The sequence below is a fragment of the Topomyia yanbarensis genome, chromosome 3, assembly GCF_030247195.1.
Source record: "Topomyia yanbarensis strain Yona2022 chromosome 3, ASM3024719v1, whole genome shotgun sequence".
NCBI classification, from domain to species: Eukaryota; Metazoa; Arthropoda; class Insecta; order Diptera; family Culicidae; genus Topomyia; species Topomyia yanbarensis.
The window spans coordinates 37,147,108-37,170,849 of NC_080672.1; the positions used below are offsets into that span (position 1 = coordinate 37,147,108).

Below are 23,742 nucleotides of genomic sequence, written 5' to 3' on the forward strand. Positions count from 1 at the left end.
GTCGATGAAATGGTAGTCAAACTGAAGCGGATGGCGTTTCCTCGTGAACGTAATGATTGAGCATATACTCTGGCTTAAAACCATTCTGTTTAGATCACACCACGTATTAAATCTCTCCAGTTCACTCCGAAGAAACTCGGCATCAGTTTTCTCCCGTATTTGCCAAGAAGTGTCAGCAAAAGAAAGGTGGGGTCCTTGTAATTTGATGTTGACGTCATTAAAATAGAAGAGGAATATTACTGGATCGAGATGGCTTCCTTGTGGAATGCCGGATGTGACGAACCCAGCAAGTGCATATATTGTAATCGAGAGCAGATTAGTCGTTGTCGATCGTTTAGCCATAAAACTGTGTTGGTCGTAGGAAATGTAGTGTTAGCAATGTAAGAAAATGGGGAACACGAACAGTATCGAAACAGCTGATGGTCGTTCAATCGACTGTAGTGTGGGATTCGAGACATTCCGAATACACTGTGTCGCGCCCAAAATACAACGATCTTCGTCGACGAAAGAAATGATTGATATCTGGTCACTAGATGTCAGATCAAAGACGAATTATTAGAAGAATGCATCCGCCCTTGAAGTGTTCGGAACAGATGTATACTTGCCATTTGTTATGGGTTGGAAAACCCATTCACCCCTTCCACACACAGGACCGGGACGACTGATGATCGCTGGCTGCAATTGCTAGACTGTGGTGGAGAGATCGAGGGCTACCTTGTCGCTATACGCATAATTGTCCCATGTGTATAGGGAATCCCATAGTACATGGGACAGTTATGCGTATAGCGGCAGTACCATAATGCCAAATGCGTTGCGTTTCAGTATGCATTCAGCATGGTCACTCCTTTACAATGGTGATGTAGGTATAATGGCATTACCAATCGTTGCCGAGTTATCGACGGTATTTTAGATTAGCCGGGTTAAATCAGCAAATTTCATGCTACTCTTCTGAATGTGGACGAAAATCAGTCGGGGGGACCATATGTTCTGGGTACGGCTGTCTTCAAATTCCCTGAACACTATACAGGATTAACAGCTGTTGCGCGTTATTTTGAATGAACTTCGACTTTGAAGGAAATGAAAAAGGAAGTTCAAAGTACTAACGACAATTCCTTTTTTCACCAGCGGGAAAGCTTTATCATCGTTGCAATTTAGTGCTTCTTTGATAATTTTTTCGACCGTCTCCTTGCTAACACTGGGATGAAAGCGGGATAGTTATACCCAAAGCGATGGCGTTGGAGCTATAACAATGTTGCTATTAACAATTTGTTTTCAGGACTGGAGTAGAAACAGGCCTTTCTAGTAAGGCGTTATTTTTTTTCATTAACTTGGCCTTTAGCTCAATATAGACGTCATCCGTTTTTTCAGGGTCTTTTAGCATAGGGTAAGGTGGGGCAAATCCGACCTAGTAAATGGTTTTGGCTGTAAAATGCACATTTTACATCGGATCAAGTCGTTTTATATACCAAATTAAAGGGTAGACTCCTGGGCAACTTTCTGTATATAGCATTTTATTTAGATCTACGGAATATCTCAAGGTACGAGCGTTTTACAAAAATGTTCATTTTTGCTGTTTTCAAAAATGGTGGGGTAAACCCGACCCCCTATGTTTTGGTTGATTTAGTGCGGATATTACTCAAATTTTATGGTTTTTCAATGATAGATAAATGAATGTTGTGTTATTGAATTGTAACATGAAGAAAATGGAGTTCAATATTAATCTTAGAATGCTAAAATCACGAGCAGTAGCACGTAATGATATTCCCATTTGCATCGGAGCAATTGAATGACGAATACTATAATCATCACGTTTTTGTGTCTTTCGTTTGTTATTATGAACCATTTTGCATAAAAATAATAAATAATAGCAATAAAAATATATTTCAATTTGATAAATAGAAATTTTCTTGGCGAAAAAGCGGTCGGATTTACCCCAATATTTTGAGGTCGGATTTGCCCCACCGCGTCATTTTTTCATTACGATGCAATTAAAAAATATATGAAAAAGGTTGAACTAAATTCATCTACGCACTTTGTAGGACTTAAATCAAAGATTTTAAATCCACTTACATTTATTATGTAATCACTTTAAGAATCAGAAATATCCTGTAGTCAATGATGCACAAAAGTCAAATCAAAAATTGTAAAAACACACTTTTTGTCCTATGAGCATCTTAATGTAGACTAATAAAATGCTGTCATACCACCATTATGATTATTTTTGATGCTCTACACGACAACATTGATATTACTTTGCGTAGTGCTTCTGATTTTCGGTAACAGAGGGGGGTCGGGTTTACCCAACGGTCGGATTTGCCCCACCTTACCCTAAGGTCATTTAGCATAAGAGACATTTGGCATAATGGTCATTTAATATAATTTTGAGAATTAATCAGACTGAAGATCATTTGGCATAACGGACATTTGGCATAATTTATTTTATCTCCAGGATAACGGTCATTTGGCATAATTTCCAATTTTGCGTAAATTGAGGGTCATTTGGCATAGTGGACGTTTGGCATAATTTTGAGAAATGATCATACTGTAGATCAGTATCTATAGGGAAACGGGTACCATTTTAGACTGTGCGAGGGATAAGGTTATTCGGCATAATTTTGAGTCGTGCTGCTGCCGAAGGTCCGAAATTAATTAATTTATTATCCTTTACAAATCAATAAATAACATTCACGCCTAATGTGGCTACGCCACATCGCTTCAAGTCTCGTGCTGTCCGCCACCGCTGTCGCTCTATCGGACTTAAACCAATTTTAGCTTTGAATAATCCTTGGTCTCGGTTACGCGGCAAATCCGCATTGCACTGTGTCCAAGAGCTGGAGCTGTGTAATAACCGCTGTTTCAATGTATGTAAATTCGTTGAACAAATAATTGTTTGAAAGGCTTGGCGGTACCAAGAAATGATAAGGTAAACTGTTGTTCGGATCGAACGGTTTATAATTTTAAAGAATAGCTCATGATATAAAGAAGGATAATAAGGATAACTTTAATTACTGTCTGGTGGATCGAAGTTCTAGTACGCTGCATCAATAAAAATCTGTGAATTCCACACTATACTACAACGTAAGTCATAGACAAACAATTCATAATTGCAAAAATAGGCAGACACAAGAATTTCAAAAAGCAAACTGGAAACAACTGCGCTCATATTTAAAGAACATCATTTCTTAGTGCCGCTTTAACTTATTGAACATTCGCTGATAAACTACAAATTCTCTTATGCCAAATGAGCTTCAGTGAGATCTCTTAGCAAAATTATGCCAAATGTTTGTTATTCCAAATGACAGAAGTTAAAGATAATTATGTCAAAGGTCCGTTATGCCAAATAACGTGTTTTCAGAGCGCAGACTGTTTCGCGAAAACGAGCGAATTTCATCAGTTTCACACAGTCGTTGCGCATCTAGAATAAGGTAAATCCGTGCACTGGTTTTGAACATTTTTGTACCTTCGAGTAGAAATGCAAAAAAAATTGATTGTTTCATTGACAATTCTGCTCGTAAGTATAAAACCACCACAACAGTGCACATCCATCTACCAACCACCACAATGGTGCACGACCAATCTACAATGGCTTAATATGTATAACAATGAATGCGATGTGACACCTATCTACCCGACAGTCCTCTTTTTCATTGTGGTATCTATAGATAGACCCAGTCGACGATGTCGTAGTCGTAGATTTTCTGTAGCTTTCTTCAACTCGTTCAACTTTCTTATGATTTTCGTGTCCGATCACTAGTGAATCGCATACTTCCAACAGCGTTTCGAAACACTTATATTATATCGCTCTCCTACCACGTTGCAATGTTTCAGTAGCCGAATCATTTCGATAAAAAACCGCAAATGATGCCCTGTTGAAGATTTTTCAACCAAGTTGCTTTCTGACGTAACACGTTCGTTAATGTCGCCCTGTTCTCTCTTGCCGTCTATTTCGCCTGCAAACAAAAATTTTCAGGTTTGATACCATGCTTTCTTGTTCCTGCAACTTCAAATCCAGTCCCGAAAAACTGTGGGACACCGTGGAGAGGACCGTCGTAACTAATGCCGCCTCAACAACTACTAGAATCCACCGGTCCCCCACCCAAACGAATTGATCTATCCATTTAATAACTCATTCAGCAACCAGCCATGAAGGCATCTGAACCAGTGAAAATAGACCACGTCAATCGAAGGTCATATATCCAACGCCAACTCGCATCATCAACTGTTTAAAGCATTCTTGAACGTCACTTTCATTCACTTCTTGAAAGTCACATTCATTCAAAGATCACACATTGCATTGGTTGGTAGCAAAAAAAACATCACCCATCATTCTACTCAGACCAATCAATGCGTATTTCCCCTGCATATCAAACTCCCCAGCTATCAGTTGCTTACTGTTAAAATTTAATAACGCTGTAATGTAGGTTGCTCAATAATCATGTCTATTTTGAAGAAAAAAAAAACAGTTTGGAACCATCCATAAATGACGTAGCATTTTTTGAGTGATTTTTAACACCCCCCTCCCCCATTGTAGCGTTTCGTCACAAACCTCTAAATACCCCCCTGGTAATTACGTAGCTTGACGGTAACACTGCCCCCTTGTCACCGTAAATTTTTTTTGAAATTCTTTTCTATTCCCCTTTAAAAAAGCTACGTAGCATGACATGACCCCCTATCCCCCTGTCGTCACACATCATCACAAAATACAAAACTCCCCCCTCCCCCATATAATGCTTCGTCATTTGAAGTTGAAATCAAAGATTTCTAGGGAAAATTTTCAATAGGACGTAAGTAACATTGAGAGCATCTCTTTGTTTACTTTCTCTTTCGTTTATTACGACGTCACTACAACACTTTGCACGAATTTTCCAGTACATATCGAAAGCCGACGGTTTTATTATTAAAACCAAAGAGTAGAGTAGTAAATGTTGAAATGACCGAGTAATGAACAGAAGAGAAAGACCCCAAAGAGAATCTCTCATTGTTACTTACGTCCTATTGTAAATTTTCTCTAGATTTGTTCTTTCAGTACATGCTTCTTGCTTTCAGTTGATCCGGAGCAAACAGGAGCAAAATTGCTCCTTTTTATGCCGGTTCACTACCACAAGAAAAAAGAAAAGAAGAGAACACAGGAACAATTAGCTGCCAAACCTAATATTCTCGTGTTGATATAAATTCATACATAGGATAGGCAAGTTTTTGTTCATCTAATTAGTCAAGATGTCACACTATTGCGTTGATAACTCGGCCAACTGTCACTGGATTGCATTTAAATAAGTTTTAACATCTTCGCTTCGTCCCTAAGAAGTAATGCAATTAAAAATCTAGCCCGCAAAATGTAAATTACTCGCGCTTGAGTGAAGTGGAAAGTAGAGTACAGCAGTTATTTATTCTACCATTTAAGCTAATGCGTTGAACAGCAAACACGCTCTAACCAATGTGTTCAAATAAGGGGGATAAATAGAGGTGCTAAGATGAATTAGGGAACTGTTACCCTACATATAATTTTTGCGCGAAAATGAAAAAAAATCAGCTTAAGTTTTTATTCAACGTTATCCTTAGGGATCTTCGTACAATTCATTTAGTTGCAAAGGATAAAAAGCGCAGGTCTGAACATCTGTTTTTACTTTTGACATAAGGCAGATAGGTGAATTATTATTTTTAATTTTTGCTATTTTTCATATTATACTTTTCCGTTTAATTTCACTCCTAGCAAATACACCGTTTTCTTGTATACCTTAAACTGCACACACCGCTCCCAAAGTCATTTGCCTAGATTGCTCCTTTTGCACCACCGAACCTACAGCAGCATGCACACTATTTTCTCGAAAAAATTCTCATTTTCCAACCAAACCGAACACCCAGCTAACAACACTGCTTATTGTATTTCCAGGACAAGAAGAAGAAGATTGTATCAAAGTCTATTGACCTAACCATAGATAGCAGAACCCACGGCTTCGTCAGCAATGAACTGTCCAATTATCACGAACTGGAGGTAAATATCGACACACATTTTTTTTCGTTAAAATATTAACCTGCTTTCTCGCCTCTCTTTAGATGAAAATGATTGCCAACGATCGGCAGGAAAAGGAACGCATCGATGCTCGCAATGCGCTGGAGGAGTTCGTCTACGAGGTCCGTGGCAAGATTCAGGAGGACGGCGAATTGAGCGCCTACGTCGATCCGGACGATGCGTCGCAGATCACCCTCAAACTGGAGGATATCGAAAACTGGCTGTACGAGGACGGCGAAAATTGCGAAAAGTCCGTCTACAAGGAGAAACTGGCCGGACTGCGTCAGCAGACGGATCCTATTCGTGCCCGATGCGAGGAATACAATGGACACGAGCAGGCCTTCATCGAATTGGGTTACACGATTCAGCAGACGTACAAAGCCGTTGAACAGTTCCGCGCTAAGGATCCCAAGTATGATCACCTTACCGAGACGGAAATTTTGAATATTACCGAGGCGGCACAGAAGGCACAGAAATGGTACGAAGAGTCTCGATCGCGATTGGTCACCGTTCGCAAAACACAGGATCCTCCGGTGAAGGTCGCTGATATTCGTCACGAGAATCAGACGCTGGCAACCTGCACGAATTCGGTGCTAAACAGACCAAAGCCAAAACCTCCAACTCCTCCGGCGGATAACAACAAGGAACAGGCACAGAACGGAACAGATCAGACAAAGGAACAGCCGGATGCTAATCATCAACCTAAGGACTTCACCGAGGATAAAATGGACGTTGAATAAGCTAGTTAATCATTGCGTTTGCGTTACAAACCCAAACTCTACAAACAAATACACTTTTATTTAATGATTATTTGAATAAGATGAGAAGATACGCGAGAGTAATGGGATTGTATAAAAAAATGAAAGGCCTGTGAGTTTTTATGTTTCACTTAAAATCACTACATATAAGTTTAAATCCCACGCTATGATACACAAAAACAGTTATTCTATTATCAGTAATAAGCTGACGGTTTTGGCCCTCGTTCACCGGATGTTACTGGATGATGGCTATGCACATTTCACGTATTTTTCTTTATTTAAGGTCGGAGATTTATCGCCAATCAAAAATAACAAAATATTGCCTTTCTAGTAATTCGATAACATGTCCCATACCATTGCTCCTTATCGTCCACTGATTTAATGTAGCAAAGGTCGTGGAGCTTGCAACTGCTTTTATTACTAATAGTCACAATCTTGTGTTATGTAAAAACCATTCTACTGCTACACTACTAACGGCAGAAGAATTCATTGTTTGCTGAAGAACTCTGTACGAACGAATCAAGAAATACACTACTTGTTTACTGAATTAGGCATGATTATTTTCGAGTTGCTGCTCAATTCTCAAAGGATTAAATATTTAAAAAAAACCATGAATAATGTTAGATGTATCTTGAGAGCCAGATATGAAAGATTGAACGAATTTCGTGATTATGAAAGCTAGTAAAACAGAGCGACACCAACAGGTACTTCTGCTTAGAATCCTATTCGAATTGTCGCTCTGCGGAGATGATAGGTATTAGTAATCAAACTTAAATACACAAGCCCCGTTGTCTAGCGTGGGTTTATCACGGACGACTAACTGTGTATCAAACTATGTTCTTGTGAAAATCAAAGCAGCATAAAGAACGATGATGGATCGAGTTTCGCTGAACACCTATAACTGTTTCGTTTGATGCCGAAATTTGCCCAGTATCTTTATTAGGGAACCTGTAGGTAAAAAATGGTGCTATTTCAGTGCGGCATGTGTTGGGAGCATTCTATCAGATTCGCCCGAAAGCCATTTACCCGAATGTCACATAAACCCGAATGCCACGAACACCCGAGACATTCGCCCGAATGCAACATAAACCCGAATGCAATTCACCCGAATTCAATATACCCGAAAAACATCGAAATGTCAATCGAAAAAAAAAATATCAAGCTAAAATGACCTTTCCAACGGTATGCTATATTATGTTCTTTTGTCAAAAATACTTTGCGGTTTTGGGACAATATGAAAGCAACCACAATTTTGCGATTTTACCATGAAAATTGCTCAAAACTCTTCTAAAGAAGCATCTTTGTTTTAATAGAAATTTAAAGAGAGCATCTAACGACCTATTTATCATCGAAATCGGTTGAAAAATGGCAGTTATTTTTTTTTCCAAATTAGATACTTGCTCGCACGAACTCTTAAGGGGTTAGTGAAGTATTCACCCTTATTCTTGTTTACGACGAATGCGATATTCGTTCGAAAGCGATTCGAACGAATAGTATGCCCATTTGATTTAGCTGTCGCAAACGGGAATACAAACCAATTTAGAACGAATTTTGCATTCGTCGTAAACAAGAATACCCAGTTGAATCCGAACCGGTTCGGATTTCTGAATGGACCCTCTAAGAACGGTTGGTTTCAAAATAGTCCAATGAAGGACGTTCGTTGGACCAATTTGCACGACGTCCAAATAACCGTTCAACGAACGTCCATCGTTGGACCCGTGTTGAACGATTTTGAAACAATTTTTTGGACGTCTCAGTGGGGAGTCATTATGGATTCCAAATCAAATGCAACAACCGATTCCGACTCAGAATCGGTTGTTGCATTTGATTTGGAATCCATACTGACTCCATTCAGGATTCCGAATGGTTTAACCGGGTAAGGTTGCCCAGTTAAGCTCAGCCGGAAATGAACCGGAATTCTGGCTGGTTCCAGTTCGTATTCCGGCTCCAGTGACACAACCGATTCTAGTTAGAATCGGTTGTTGCACTGGAGCCGGAATACGAACTGGAACCAGCCAGAATTCCAGTTCATTTCCGGCTGAACTTTACTGGGTGATTGTCTCGCACTATAACCCGGTCAAACCATTCGGAATTTGATTCGAAACTCCATTCAGGAAGTCAGTATCGATTCCAACTCAAACCCTCTAAGAACGATTGGTTTCAAAATTGTCCAATGAAGGACGTTCGTTGGGCCAATTTGGACAATGTCCAAATAACCGTTCAACAAACGTCCATCGTTGGCCCGTGTTGAACGATTTTGAAACAATTTTTTGGACGTCTCAGTGGGTGGGAATGCAACAACCGATTGAGTCGGAATCGGTTGTTGCATTTGAGTTGGAATCCATACTGACTCCATTCAGAAATCCGAACCGGTTCCGGAATGAGTTTTACTGGGAAGATTCTACAATTATACACGGTAAAAAATTGTCACGTTTAATTCAAATGATTTTACACTTGAATCAGTTTATCATGCATCACTAACAATTGAAGTGATTTAGCATTGATTTTTTAAGGATTCATAACTCGTATCAAAATGACCTGGTCTTTGAAAGCTATTTAATAGAAATGATCTTTAAATTGAAATGAATAGCCGTTGAATTTGTACCACTGTACTAATCTATTGAATTTGAGTGGTTTCATCTTTAATTACAACTGTCAAAGGTACCAAAACACTAAAGTCTTCAACCGATTACAAACACATGTTCGTAAATAGGAGCAAAAATGGATAAGTTGCATTTCCAAAGTAATGTAGAATGTGAGTATTATATATTGTACTTGTGGTTAATTTATGCAATTATTAATTCTCAGCTAACATATTTATAATGGGATATGCCGTAAAAAATGTGTATATAGTTGAATGCAAGATCAATCAGAAGCAATGTGCAACTCATTTCAAATGGAAGTGTTTTGCTGTTGATTTTGTAGTGCTTTGATATGATCTATTCCAATAGATTGACACATCGCATTAAAATGTTGGGCAAGTAGTGCGAAATCAACTGCAAATCACTTTTCATTAGAGTGACGATTTTTTACCGTGTAGCTTTCCGTTAGTTCCTGCGAGCAAGTTTCTAATTTGGAAAAAAGGACAAAAGTACATAACATCTAGAGCGTTTTTTCATTACATCATATCTAACAGAAACTTCAAACGGAGAAAATCGCGCGCAAAAATTTCCGTGCAACTTTCAAATTTATTTAACAATTAAAGCACACAGAAGGCTATTAATTCTACCAAATACAAATTATTATTACATATTTGTATTTGATTCTACTATCACCTCTGCATTTACTCATTGCAGGATCGTATAAGCATATTATATATTTTTCGCGAAGATAATAGAGAGATAATTGATAACTTATTTTATTATATTTTGCCAATCACTTTGGCTATTATGCTTTTTTACATATGTGGTCTCCGTTTGTAGATAGCACATTTTACTGTGACGTTTAGACAGACGGGCTTGTACCCAGTTAAACTCATTCCGGAACCGGTTCGGATTTCTGAATGGAGTCATTATGGATCCCAAATCAAATGCAACAACCGATTCCGACTCAGAATCGGTTGTTGCATTTGATTTGGAATCCATACTGACTCCATTCAGGATTCCGAATCAAATTCCGAATGGTTTGACCGGGTAGTTGTGATATATTTCATGTGCTGTATTGCAATCGAGAGTGTAGATATGAGGTTTGGCATTGGGAAAACATACTAACTCTAGTCGACTTGGAGAAACATCACAACGCAAAACATCACATCTACAAAATATTAGCATACCCTCTAAGAACGGTTGGTTTCAAAATCGTCCAATGAAGGACGTTCGTTGGACCAATTTGGACATCGTCCAAATAACCGTTCAACGAACGTCCATCGTTGGATCCGTGTTGAACGATTTTGAAACAATTTTTTGGACGTCTCAGTGGGTAACTTTGGTATACTATATGTGACATTTTGACTTAAGATTAAATTAACATATTGCGCACTTCCCACCAACCTGGACTTCGCACTTTCAAAGTGCGAGTGATCAAACTGCTACTGAAAACTGCGAGCTGTCAAAACACATGTATTTCAAGTGATAGAGATGGTACTTTCATAGACAGACCAGTCGAACTAACCAGTCTATGAGAAGAATTTAATAGAAGAATAGTAAGTGCGCAGTGCTGTTAGAATCCAGTTTTTAGTGCCACAAACAATATAAAGAGTTATCATTTTTCTCTATTATTTGTGGACGATAAAGAGTCAATGCTTAGCTTTTATTTGGCATAATAAACTCAGTTTGTTTACATTTGTTAGATATTACGTTTTGAATAAACGGTATAGACCGTTGGAAAGGTCATTTTTTCTTCTTCCCAAATCAATTATGGCCAATTTCTTCACTGGATAAAAACCAGTTTTCGCTGAAAACCAGTTTTTGGATAGCTGGGAAGCACCCAGTGAGCAAATTTTCTGGCAGAGACCGCTCTGCTAGATTTCTGTAAGTCTTGGTTTGGCAGCCCTGTCAGATTTCTGCGCGTATCTGGTCGGGTTAGTTGTGCTAGGGCGAACTCAGTTTCGCTCGTGTTTTCTGGCAAATTTTGACAGGAACCGAGCTAAACCCTGGCATAACTCGGACATAAACTGTGCAAAGATCCTGGTAATTCGTACCTGGTAGAATTTATCACGAATCGAGCAAAACATCTGACAAAGATGTGACAGGACGCTTCTGTTAGAAACGGTTGTTGCATTCGAGCAAATTCGTTGCCAAAATTCTCGCACAAATCGCGCAAAACGCTCGCAGAAACTCTGCCAACATCAATTTCGCTTTGCTCAACTTTTGCTAACTTTCTGCTTGCCACGGTGACCGGGCAATTAGTCGAAAACCGGTTTTCAGCGAAAACTAGTTTTCGTCCATGTGAAAAAAATTGGCCGTTAGAGAATTTATATCCGGTGAAAAACGACCGAGCCAAAAAAAATTATGTGCTGAAAATTCTGAAAAACAGTTTTTTTTGCTATAAATCAAGACTTTGAGGGTATATCAAATTGATCAAACATGGTTTTGTGTTGTATTTGACAAGATCTACAACCTTTAACCACAGAGAACAGACGTGCATCGTCAGCATTCAACTTGTGTAAAATCTCTAACGTTTTCGAAGGTAGTTGGGATATCCAAACCAGGTGCGCTACTGTCGTCATATTTTTTTGTGGTTGAGTTCGACAGAATTGACAGCGGTTGTTCCTCTACCCAGTCAAACTAGTCCGAAACCGGTTCGGACTTTCAGCATGAATTCCAGCTCAAATGCATCAACCGATAGAGTCTGAATCGGTTGTTTTCTTTGAGCAAGATTCCATACTGAATTCATTCAGGATTTCGAACCGGTTTCGGAATGGATATGACGGATAGTTGGGATACGTTGGTGTGGCGGCGCTAGTGTTTATCGTATATTAATTCAAATGTTTACACACGTTTTTTAAATATTTTTGTTCGATCATTGATGTCTGTCTTCTGGGGTTTATCCATCACTCATTGAATACTTACTAGAAGTATATGCCTCAAAATGCATAAAAATCACAGCAGAAGAAAAGAGACGGGATTAGAAAGTATGCTAATTATATACATATTTTTGTTTCTCAGTGTAGATCAGCGTTGCCCGATGTGAAGACATGTCTTCATTTTGAAGACATTTGAAAGGGTGTGAACTGTGAAGACAGGTTTTTCGTTTTGAAGGTAATTTTTTCCGATGACCTGACTGATTTCTGGCAGAATTCTAGCTCAAAGTCAAAACCCGATTGACAATCCTGATCGGTGAAGACAAATGAAGACATTTGTTTAAGAAATGTATCCCTGGTGTAGATGTCCATAAAATAACCTCTTCTCACCCTCTAAGAACGGTTGGTTTCAAAATCGTCCAATGAAGGACGTTCGTTGAACCAATTTGGACAACGTCCAAATAACCGTTCAACAAACGTCCATCGTTGGACCCATGTTGAACGATTTTGAAACAATTTTTTGGACGTCTCAGTGGGCAGTTCAACACATCCAGAATGAGATTCGGAATGTGGGGCTGATTTATGTTGGAATTCTAGCCCGAAAACAACCCTCTAAGGCTGTGAACCATTTGGTGAAATTTTGAACTTTTGGTTAAAATCTCACTTTGAAAGTTATTTGCAAAATAACCATACTCTAGAGCATGGTTAAAATTGACAGAGCGATAGTTAAATTTGACAGCTCGATGGTTAAAATTTTGCCCATGATGCAGAGTAAAAAGGTGGAAACATTTTATGTACCTAATTGAGCTTGTCAATATTTTTCAATCTTGCGAATCTTTTCTAAAATCCGCATCGTGGCATTTCAGCCGTGCGCCACCAAGCCGTGCGCCGAATTACGCGCAGGTTTGACGTTTATTTTTGTTTCGTTCGCACTCATGTGTGTCACATATAGCAACAAATCGACGAAACGCTAGTTTATCTCAGGATAGACAATACAAAATTAAGGGATAAAGATGGAAACGATAACGTGTTGTGTAAAGATTTGTTTGGGTTATTTCATGATGTGGATGTTTACTTTTCGACTATGACTTCAGTATGACTGACATACTTAATGTAATAAGAAAAAAACTAATTTTAAAATATTGACAAAAGTTCACACCTCTACCAATTTGTGGTCATCGCAGCTGTCAATTCTAAATAACTATCCATATGTCAACTTTTGAAATGGTTCGCTCTCTCGGTTAAATTTTTCCATTCAATAGAAAATAACTTTTGACCTGTCAAATTTGAACTAAAGGTTAAAAAAATCGCCAAATGGTTCACAGCCTAAGAACGGTCGGTTTCAAAATCGCCCAATGAAGGACGTTCGTTGGACCAATGTTGAACGACGTCCAAATAACCGTTCAACTGGTCTGGTTCAACAGATGTCCATCGCTGGACCCGTGTTGAACGATTTTGAAACATTTTTTTGGGCTTCTCAGTGAGAATCGGTTTTCGTATCGGTTGTTACATACTCAATCCATTTCGGTAATTTCCGCACAGCCGAACAGTTATGTCGTTTTTGCTTGAAGCGAAACTGAGTCAGTTTCTAACCCCAACTGCTATCAAAATGTATGAACTGACATCGGTTGGGGTTAGAACCTGTCTCAGTTTCAAGGTCAATCAAAAAAGCCATTAGTAAAATTCGGTAGAACAAAATTAAATGTATACAATTGCGTTGAAATTCTGAGAGAAAACAATCCGACTGCGATGAATGGGATCCAATAGCAAAGTCTGCTGTCAAAACGACTGAGACAAAAGCGACCGTTACATGTTCAATATTTTGTCAATACTAGAGAGAATTGACAGTAGATCCAACGTTGGTAGATCTACGCTACGTGCAATGTATTTTGCGTTGCGTGTAAGACAAAAAATCAGCCCTACACGGAAAAATAAAACAACCCGCAGAATAAGTTCTTTTAACTCAAATTTAGGTAGTTTTGAGTCTTGCGTCGCTTTCGCACTTATTAGTATTGTTAAAAACAAAGAAAGAGATTCGGCTCAATCGATGCCTTCCATGGAATAAGCACAGAGAACAGACATCCATGATCGAACAAAAATATTTAAAAAACGTGTGTAAACATTTGAATTAATATACTAAAAACACTAGCGCCGCCACACCAACCTATCGCAACTATCCGTCAAATCGATTCCGAAACCGGTTCGAAATCCTGGATGGATTCTGCATGGAATCTAGCTCAAAGAAAACAACCGATTCCGACTATCGGTTGACGCATTTGAGCTGGAATTCATGCTGGAAGTCCGAATCGGTTCCGGACTAGTTTGACTGGGTAGAGGAATAAACGCTGTCAATTCTGTCGCACTCAGCCACAAAAAAACATGACGACAGTAGCGCACCTGGGGTGGCATTACGCATCTCGATTCGATCAAAATTCTATCGACTCGACCTTGTTTCGCATTATGTATTTCGAACAGAGCTCGAAAGTAAATTTTCGTTCGAGTTAGCTCGAAGAAGTACTAGATTATCGAGAAGTGTTGGCATTATGAAACCATAACAATCGAACTCGAAAGCGACTCGAGTCGAACGTATTTACTCGATAGTTTTATTGCTGTCGACTGTCGTTCGAGATTATGATTTGTGTTTTTATTTCGGAATACTTAGAGGATATAAAATTAGCAAAAGGTGTAAAAAGCTCCCACGTACTTTGAGTTTCTTTATGTTATATCTATTTTCACCATCAAAAACATACTTTTTTGGAAAAAAGTAATACTAAATATTGATAATAAATTATCTTACATCAAGTAATAATAAAAAGTGTTGGAACAAAGTGAAGACACCTTGACTAGTCTAATCGCGATTTAATAGATGTATAGAATCACAACCATTCTTGATTTCAAAGTGGTGATTTAAACAATTTTATATTCTAATTGATTCTGCCTGAACTCGACCCTCATTAACAGAAGACAAAGATTACGCCCGTACGATATTAAGCCTGTTCTAATGACCCTGCCACTTCTAGTTTTCCGATCTGTTTACTTCACATCCTTGCTCTCACTTGATGTCGAGGTTGTAGGGCGAAGGAAAAAGGCCGTTTTGACAGCGTAATGATTTTAATTAGCTTCAACTGTAATTATAATTCGGAATTAGTGAGCGTATTTATATTGTAAATGTACCTTACAATTTGGTGGGCTATTCCTTTTCTCCGCCCTAGATAGCGGTTAGCTTCGTCCGCGAGCTAAAGGGGTTAAATTAGATTTCAATAATTAAAAATATTTCTTCTTTCTTAGCTGCTAACTTACTTTCCTTCTAGCACAGTTAACTCACTTCTATCTAATTCTATACTTTACTCCTAACCTCGCTTTCACTCTTTACTATCTTTACTTTTCTTCACTTTAATACTTAAATTTTCAATTTGTTTAATTTTCAGCACTTTGCCAGTTCAGTCCTGTTCTCGTTCACGGCTAATGTGGAATAGACCGATTACGAGAACACGCGGTCTTGCCGTTGACAGTTCGGTGACGTATCTCCACTGTCATCAAATGACGTCTGTCACCCACTGACGCGGCGCTTTACTGTTGTGTTGCTTTTGAAGCGGACGCGTTGCATTTGCTAGGCAGTGTTGCCAGCTCGACGGTTTCTGCGTTGACAGTCTCCCCCTGGTGTAGTCCGGAGTCCGCCGGAGCTCCACTCTTCCTCACGTCGAGCAAAGCCAACCGCGACACTGGTCGAACACAGGTCTTGTCGCCTATCTTCACGACCGCTCGTCGATGTCTGCCGTCCGCATGCTGCTTCAGGCAAACTATTCGCCCTCGCTCCCAGCCACTCCGTCTCGTCGGCTCCGCGACCATTACCAGGTCGCCTGGTTTCAATGATGGTGTCTCGCTGAACCATTTCGGTTGCCGGCGGATCACCGGCAGATATTCCACCAACCAGCGCCCCCAGAATACATTTAGCTGATGCTGGATCTGCTCCCAGGAATCCCCCAGGATTCGACACCGAACTGATTCGCTGAACTGTCTCGGTCCTTCATCTTCGTCGTTCATTTGATTCATCCCATTCGAACTTAACAACAGGAAGTGGTTCGGGGTGAGGGCCTCGGTCTCCTCGCTCTCCAATGGCAGATACGTCAGAGGCCTTGAGTTTACGACACTTTCAGCCTCCACGACCAACGTCTGCAACCCCTCGTCGTCAAGCTTCCCCTCGGAATACGCTTCTTTCATTGCAGCTTTAACGGACTGTACTAGGCGTTCCCACGCTCCGCCCATGTGTGGCGCTCCTGGTGGTATGAAGTTCCATTTCGTGTTTGCACTGGTAAACGTTGCGGACAGTCCCTGGCTTATCTGGTGCTGCAGTACTCGATCGGCTCCTTGGAAATTCGTTCCGTTGTCGCTGAAAAACTCGGCAGGTGGCCCGCGCCGTCCAACGAATCGGCGGACGCACGATATACAGGACTCCGTTGATAGTGTGTAGGCGATTTCTAGGTGTACGGCACGAATCGTTAGGCAGGTGAACAGTGCGACCCATCGCTTTACATTGGATCGCCCCAACTTCACCAGCAGTGGTCCGAAATAATCCACCCCTGTGTAGGTGAAAGCTCGCTCGTGATGGGCTAAGCGGGCAGATGGCAGTGGAGCCATTGGAGGGATCATTGGTCTGGTTCGCCGTATTTTGCAGGACGGGCATTCTCTGCCCACTTTCTTGACCATCAATCGAAGCCTCGGGATAGCGTACAATTGTCGAACTTCGTTAACGACCGTTTCAGCATTGCCATGGCGAAAGTTGCGGTGGAATCGATGCACCAGAAGTTCCGTGACGCGATGCCTTCTCGGTAGAATCACGGGATGGCGCACGTTGTAGGCGACGTTCTTAACTGCCGCGATTCGACCCTGCTCACGTAGCAAACCCTTCTCGTCCAGCTTCGGCATCATTTGGTAGATGCAACTGTTTTTCCCGATGACTTCTTGACCGGTCTCATTGGGCGCTTTGTTTGACAGCGCTGCAACTTCGTCCGGGTATTGTTCACGTTGCACCAACTTGAAGATGACTTCTTCAGCAGCCTTCAGCTCCGACTGTTGCAGCTGTCCACTATATCGTGGCTGTTTCTTCGATACATTGTGCAGAAAACGGAGAACGTATGCGGTCGCACGTTGCAACCTGTCCCAGGAAGAGAATCGGTCGAAATCGATCGTTGGTTCAGACGAACTGTGATGTTGTGTCGATACACGCATTTCTTCCACGGTAACCATCACCGGTTCTTTGCGACAGGTCCAATCTGCTTCCAGGAGATTCAGGAAATGCGGTCCTTGGAACCACTTGCTATCGTGGTTGAAGTACGGTCCACTACCCCATTTCGTTGCTTCGTCCGCTGGATTGGATTTGGAAGGCACCCATCTCCAGTCGCTTACCGAAGTATGCTCAAGTATCTCACCTACTCTACAGGACACGAACTGGCGATAGTTTCGAGGGTCGGCATTAATCCAGGATAGCGCCGTTCTGGAATCGGTCCAGAAAACCGTCTTGGAAACTGGGACGTCGAGGTTTTCCTTCACAAATTTTGACCACCGTACGCCCAGTACACATGCCTGCAGTTCCAGCCTGGGAATAGACCACGGTTTCAGGGGGGCGACCTTTGATTTTGCCGCTACTAAGCTGCACTGTGGTTTACCGTGTTCGTTGAAGATGCGTAAGTAGATAACGCACGAATAAGCTACTTCGCTTGCGTCGACAAACACATGCATTTCAGCCCTGAGGTAGGTCCTTCTCGTGGCGTTGGGGAAGTAACATCTGGGAATTCGGATCTCTGCGATATGGTTGATCATCTCGATCCACCTCTGCCACTTCGCATAGACTAAATCGCCTACTTGTTCGTCCCAATCCGTACCTTCGCGCCACAGGTCCTGGATCAAGACCTTTCCGTGGATGATAAACGGCGAGAGTAACCCCAGTGGATCAAACAACGTCATGACGCAACGTAGAATCTGCCTCTTCGTCGGTCGGGTTGCCATGCGAATCAGTGTTTGTACCTCGTCGCTCATTTGAGTAGAGAAACTCAGTTCATCGGATGATGGGCTCCAAAGCATACCGAGCACTCTCTCGGTTGTCGACCCGTCGATCAGGTTCAGTTGCTTCTCAGTTCCATCAGGTACTTCGCCCAGTTGCTCGAGGACCGTGCCGCTATTTGATCGCCAGTTGTGCAATTTGAAGCCTCCTTGGCCGTGAATGTATCGCACGTCGTTTGCTACCTTTGTCGCCTCTTCTACGGATCCGAAACTCGACAGGTAATCGTCAACGTAGTGATCGTGGACGATCGCTTTCGATGCCTCAGGAAACAGTTCAGCGTGCTGTACTGCGTTCCGATTTTTGACGAATTGTGCCGAAGCTGGCGAACAGGTGCTCCCGAAGGTAGCGACATCCATCAAGTAGATCGTAGGTTTCTCCGATGGACAAGCGCGCCACAAGAAGCGCTGGGAATTCTTATCTGCCTCTCGGATACGGATTTGGTGGAACATTTCCTGAATATCCGAGCTGACCGCCACCCTATACTGTCGAAAGCGGAATAGCACGGCTGGAAGTGACGAGAGTTGATCCGGACCTTTGAGAAGAGCGCTGTTAAGTGAGACTCCATCGACTTTGGCGGCTGCATCCCAAATAACTCGGACCTTTCCTGGTTTCTTAGGGTTTATTACCGCTCCCACCGGGAGGTACCATACCCTTCTTGGGTCCGCTGCATCTATCTCCGCTTTCGTAGCCCTGTGCGCGTAACCCTTTGCCTCGTATTCGCACATCTGTCGATGGAGGTTCTCTTTTAGCAGCGGATCGCGATCCATTCTGCGTTCGAGACATTCTAGACGACGTACCGCCATCGTGTAGCTGTTCGGGAATTCTACATTGTCTTCTTTCCACAACAAACCCGTTTCGAAACGGTTCTCTACTCGTCGGGTTGTAGTTTCCAGGATGGTTAGCGCTCGTTGTTCTTCCTTAGACATTGGAATGTTTGACGGGCGCACGCCTGCTTCTTCGATGGCAAAAAACTGCTTCACCGTATCGTGAAGTTCTTCGTCGCAATCGCATCTGCTTACGTGGAAATTATAAGCTTCGGTGTCACCGCTTTCTCGCGGGCCGTAGACACACCAGCCCAATCTGGTTCTCGCAGCTATCGGACCGGTACCATCGCCCTCTCTTACTTTAAGTGGTAGCGCAAGTCGTAGGTTGTCGATTCCTATGAGGATCTTAGGCTTTGCGTTATGGTAGCTGCTAACCGGAATCCCCCTAAGGTGCGCGTGTTTTGTCGCTGCTTCTTCCACCTGGAAACTCTGACTCGGCAGATTGAGACATTGAACCGTTCTTGCGTTCACTATCTTGTGCCGTTTTTGCTGTCCTTCACCTGCGATCTCGAAAGTGATGCGTTGCGATTCCTTTTCCATGCGGGAAGTGTTTCCCGTCCAGCGTAGACACAAAGGCTGAGGGCTACCTTTCAGACCCAATGATACAGCCAGATCATGTTCCATTAGTGTCAGATCTGATCCCTCGTCCAAGAATGCAAAGGTATCAATCGAGACGTCGCTTCCATGTAGGATTACGGGAATTATCCGAAACAGCGTCGACGAAGTCAGAAGACGGTGGGTGTGATTCTCCGCCACTAATGCATTCGATGCTGGAGCCTTTGGAGGCCCACGTAGAGAGTGAAGCAGTGGATGATGGCGGAACTGACAACCCTCGATGTCACAACTACTACGAATCCGACACGCCCTGCGTCCATGGCTGAATAGACAATTCTGACAAAGACCTAAAGCTCGGACTCTTCTCCAGCGGTCGTCGACGTGCAACGCTTTAAATGCAATACACTCGCGCACTCGATGACCAGTTTTGCTGCAGTGTGCGCAGTCAAACTGTTTCGCTGCGCCGGTTGGCACATTTATTGACCGTACAGAACTGACTGCTCCTTCCATCGCGTGAGTGTTCACGAACGCTTTGTTCTTCGGACGATCGCATGGGTTGTTCCTTCTGGACTCAGGTTCGAAGGTTACTACGCTCGACGCGTCCTGCACCACCGACGTCATGTAATCGCCAAAGGTTTTTAAATCGACGACTTGAAAACTACGCTTATATCCTGCCCACATCATCCTTTGATCTGCGGGAAGCTTCGCAACGAGTTCCTGTAGTAGTGAAGGATTCGATAAATGAGCGCGTTCGTTCGCCGCTTCGATGTGGTCGCATAACGCTTGCACCGCCATCCCGAAATCGATGAGACCTTCCAATCTGTCGGACCGTGGTGCTGGGATGTCTCGCACCTTGCGTAGCAGAGCGTTGATCAGCAACTCAGGACGTCCAAATCGCATACGAAGTGTCTCGATCACTTGGGGCACCGCTGCTGGTAACACCAGCCGACTACGTACTGTTTCAAGCGCAGAACCAGACAAACATCGTTGCAGGCGAAGCATGTTCTCACCATCCGAAAAGCCGCAGGCTTCTGTTGTGTATCGATAGCTTGAAATAAAGATCGGCCAATCCGCTGGGTCTCCAGAGAATCGGGGAAGTTCCTTAGCCAGGGACTGCCGTGCTGCTAGCTGCTGCTGCGTTGGACCTCCTGGAGCTCGAGGGGGAATCACTTGGTCTTGATACACATTTTCTGACAGACGAGGGGGCAGAGGAAATTTATTGAATTCAACCGGGTATGTGGGGGAATCACGCATTCGTTCATCGGTTTTATTCTTATATTGACTCTTGGGCAGAGTTAGTATTTGTGTTACACCCGGGCGCGCGTGAAAAACTTGCTGCTGCTCGCGGGGAACTTCAGGAGGAATTTTACTATTTCCCGGATGCGCGAAATTTCGCGACTGTTCACGGGAAATTTCATACATATTGGTCGTGGGGCAATATTGAGAAGTGTATTCGTTTGCATTTATTGAATAATTACTCAAGGCTTGACGCTTACCTGGGGTTTCCATATAGCTTGGATTGCTTTCCGTTGCTGCGATTGTTTGACTTACCGCTGCCAAACTAGTATGGCTTACCGGTTCCCTCACAGGCCAGCGACGATTCATTGGGTCGATTCCACCTACTGCGTCAGCTTCGGAACCATTTTTAGACCGAATTCGTTCGTCCTCCGGGACAGTTGCTAACGTTCGGCCCGCCTTGGGAATGGCGCCGGTCTGCTTCTCCATGCGCGGCTGGCTTGCCGCTGGCTTTGGTAACTGCTCCGTCACTGTACTGCTTGCTTCCGGTTGTCCGACTCGTTCGCACATTTCCGCACTGGATTGAAATCCCTCAAGTATGTTGCGGCACAGTTCCAACTGTGCTTGTAGTGCTGATAGCTGTTCGTGTGTCGGTTTTGCTCGCCTTTCGCATTGCTCCACTCGGTTCCTGAGTTCCAACAATGCATCCTCAGATTTCGTTCCCTGCGGTAACTGAGACGCAGACGGCTTCAACACTGCTAGGGGAATGGTTACCATCGGTGGCGCTACCGATCTGGGTGTACCCGGCGCCGGTACCGAACGACGAACAGATGATGCTAGTGGGGCACCGGGGGGAAGTGGGGTAGAAAGACGCTTACTTGAAGTAGGTGAAGCCGCTTCAATGGTACCACTGCGCGCTGAAACACCACTGCGATGGCTGCCATTTTCTTCTCCTTCCAGCACTTTGTCGATGAGTTTTTGTTGCTCATCAAGATGGCGGCGTTGCAGCTCTATTTCCGCACGTTTTCGTTCTAGCTGCTGCCTTTCCACCAGCTGGCTCATACAGACGGAAAGCGCCGACGCTGCACTGGCACGACTGGAACCGCTCTTCAATGAAATGGCATCCTCTTGCATGGAGGTGCAATCACCGCACACCCATGACCGGTTCATCACACTCGCATCCACCCCGGCGCATGTATAGTGCCGCCATCCGTCGCATTGGTCACACTGGACCATATTGTCCGCACTATCCGGACGTTGGCAGGCCACACAATTGGATTCCTCTTGTTCCAACTCCGTTGTATCTCCAATTGGCGTCTGTTCGGCCATCTTACCTCAAATTTTTGAAGATTGTCGAGGTTGTAGGGCGAAGGAAAAAGGCCGTTTTGACAGCGTAATGATTTTAATTAGCTTCAACTGTAATTATAATTCGGAATTAGTGAGCGTATTTATATTGTAAATGTACCTTACAATTTGGTGGGCTATTCCTTTTCTCCGCCCTAGATAGCGGTTAGCTTCGTCCGCGAGCTAAAGGGGTTAAATTAGATTTCAATAATTAAAAATATTTCTTCTTTCTTAGCTGCTAACTTACTTTCCTTCTAGCACAGTTAACTCACTTCTATCTAATTCTATACTTTACTCCTAACCTCGCTTTCACTCTTTACTATCTTTACTTTTCTTCACTTTAATACTTAAATTTTCAATTTGTTTAATTTTCAGCACTTTGCCAGTTCAGTCCTGTTCTCGTTCACGGCTAATGTGGAATAGACCGATTACGAGAACACGCGGTCTTGCCGTTGACAGTTCGGTGACGTATCTCCACTGTCATCAAATGACGTCTGTCACCCACTGACGCGGCGCTTTACTGTTGTGTTGCTTTTGAAGCGGACGCGTTGCATTTGCTAGGCAGTGTTGCCAGCTCGACGGTTTCTGCGTTGACACTTGAGTACTATGGCTCTAAGTTTCATAACTTTCCCTACCCAGTAATCTCTAGCTAATTGAATGTCGGTAAAATGTAAAAAACTAATTGATGCATTTGTTCCCGACTATACCTCAATTATTTTCAATATCACAATATAGCCTTGAATTCAATGCCATAATGTACGTTTTATACACCAACAGAATTAGTTGTTATATCGTCATTTGTATTAAATGCATGAAAATACAGAATATTATCTTATATAGCAAAGAAATTTGAATCAAATTGAAACACTAACAAATTCGAATGCATCAACCGATTGAAATTATGCCATTTGCAATTTCTGGAAAAACTTTATTTTGAATGGTGTTCTCCCTATCTCTGTATGCTATAACAGAATAATTAACTAACAAGTACACGAACAACCCCGCAAACACGAAAACGCATTTTTGTCTTCACAATTTTAACTAAAAATGGCTATTTTAACGAATTTTAAGCTTTTAATTTTTTTAAATTTCATCAATTGCTGAAAAAAATTGTTACTTTTGGAAGCTATCAGTTTCCTGAAAAAAACCCAGAAAACCAAAAATATCAATGCAATGCTCGCTATGATTATTTTCCAAAAGATTTGAGAAAAACGGTTCCGAAGTTGTGTTGTTTTAAACAATTATTTAGATATTAAATATGTTATTTAATCTAAGAATAATTGTGAATAACTCATTCTGCAGATAATACATTCCATCATGCGACTGAGGTCCGAATAAGACACACTACCAGCTATGCATTTTAATGGTTCGGTGCATCAACTTAAACAGCGAGATATATTAAAATTTTGTGGTAAGAAGTTCAAGAATACAGTTATATCAAACTAAAATAATGCCCAAGCATTGAAAAAGGTGGTGAGGGAGAATGACGTGAA

At 42.2% G+C, this 23,742-nt stretch overlaps 2 protein-coding genes across 3 annotated transcripts in view; one reads left to right on the forward strand and one right to left on the reverse strand.

The window, feature by feature from the left end:
- The window catches only part of LOC131688445 (heat shock 70 kDa protein 4), a 35,276-nt gene extending 27,616 nt beyond the window's left edge, over positions 1-7,660 (forward strand). For both annotated transcript variants that reach the window (XM_058972692.1, XM_058972693.1), the window contains 2 exons: positions 5,891-5,992; positions 6,055-7,660. In XM_058972692.1, the coding sequence (XP_058828675.1) occupies positions 5,891-5,992; positions 6,055-6,750 (798 nt within the window). In that variant the 3' untranslated portion in view covers positions 6,751-7,660. The remainder of the gene's footprint in view (positions 1-5,890; positions 5,993-6,054) is intronic.
- A 7,630-nt stretch (positions 7,661-15,290) lies between these two features.
- On the reverse strand, positions 15,291-22,840 carry LOC131686880 (uncharacterized). The gene is made up of 3 exons (XM_058970882.1): positions 22,497-22,840; positions 15,409-22,432; positions 15,291-15,354 (listed from the first exon to the last, which is right to left on the reverse strand). The coding sequence occupies exon 2, from the start codon at positions 22,232-22,234 to the stop codon at positions 15,800-15,802; it is 6,435 nt and encodes a 2,144-aa protein (XP_058826865.1). The 5' UTR covers positions 22,235-22,432; positions 22,497-22,840; the 3' UTR covers positions 15,291-15,354; positions 15,409-15,799.
- Positions 22,841-23,742: the final 902 nt, after the last annotated feature.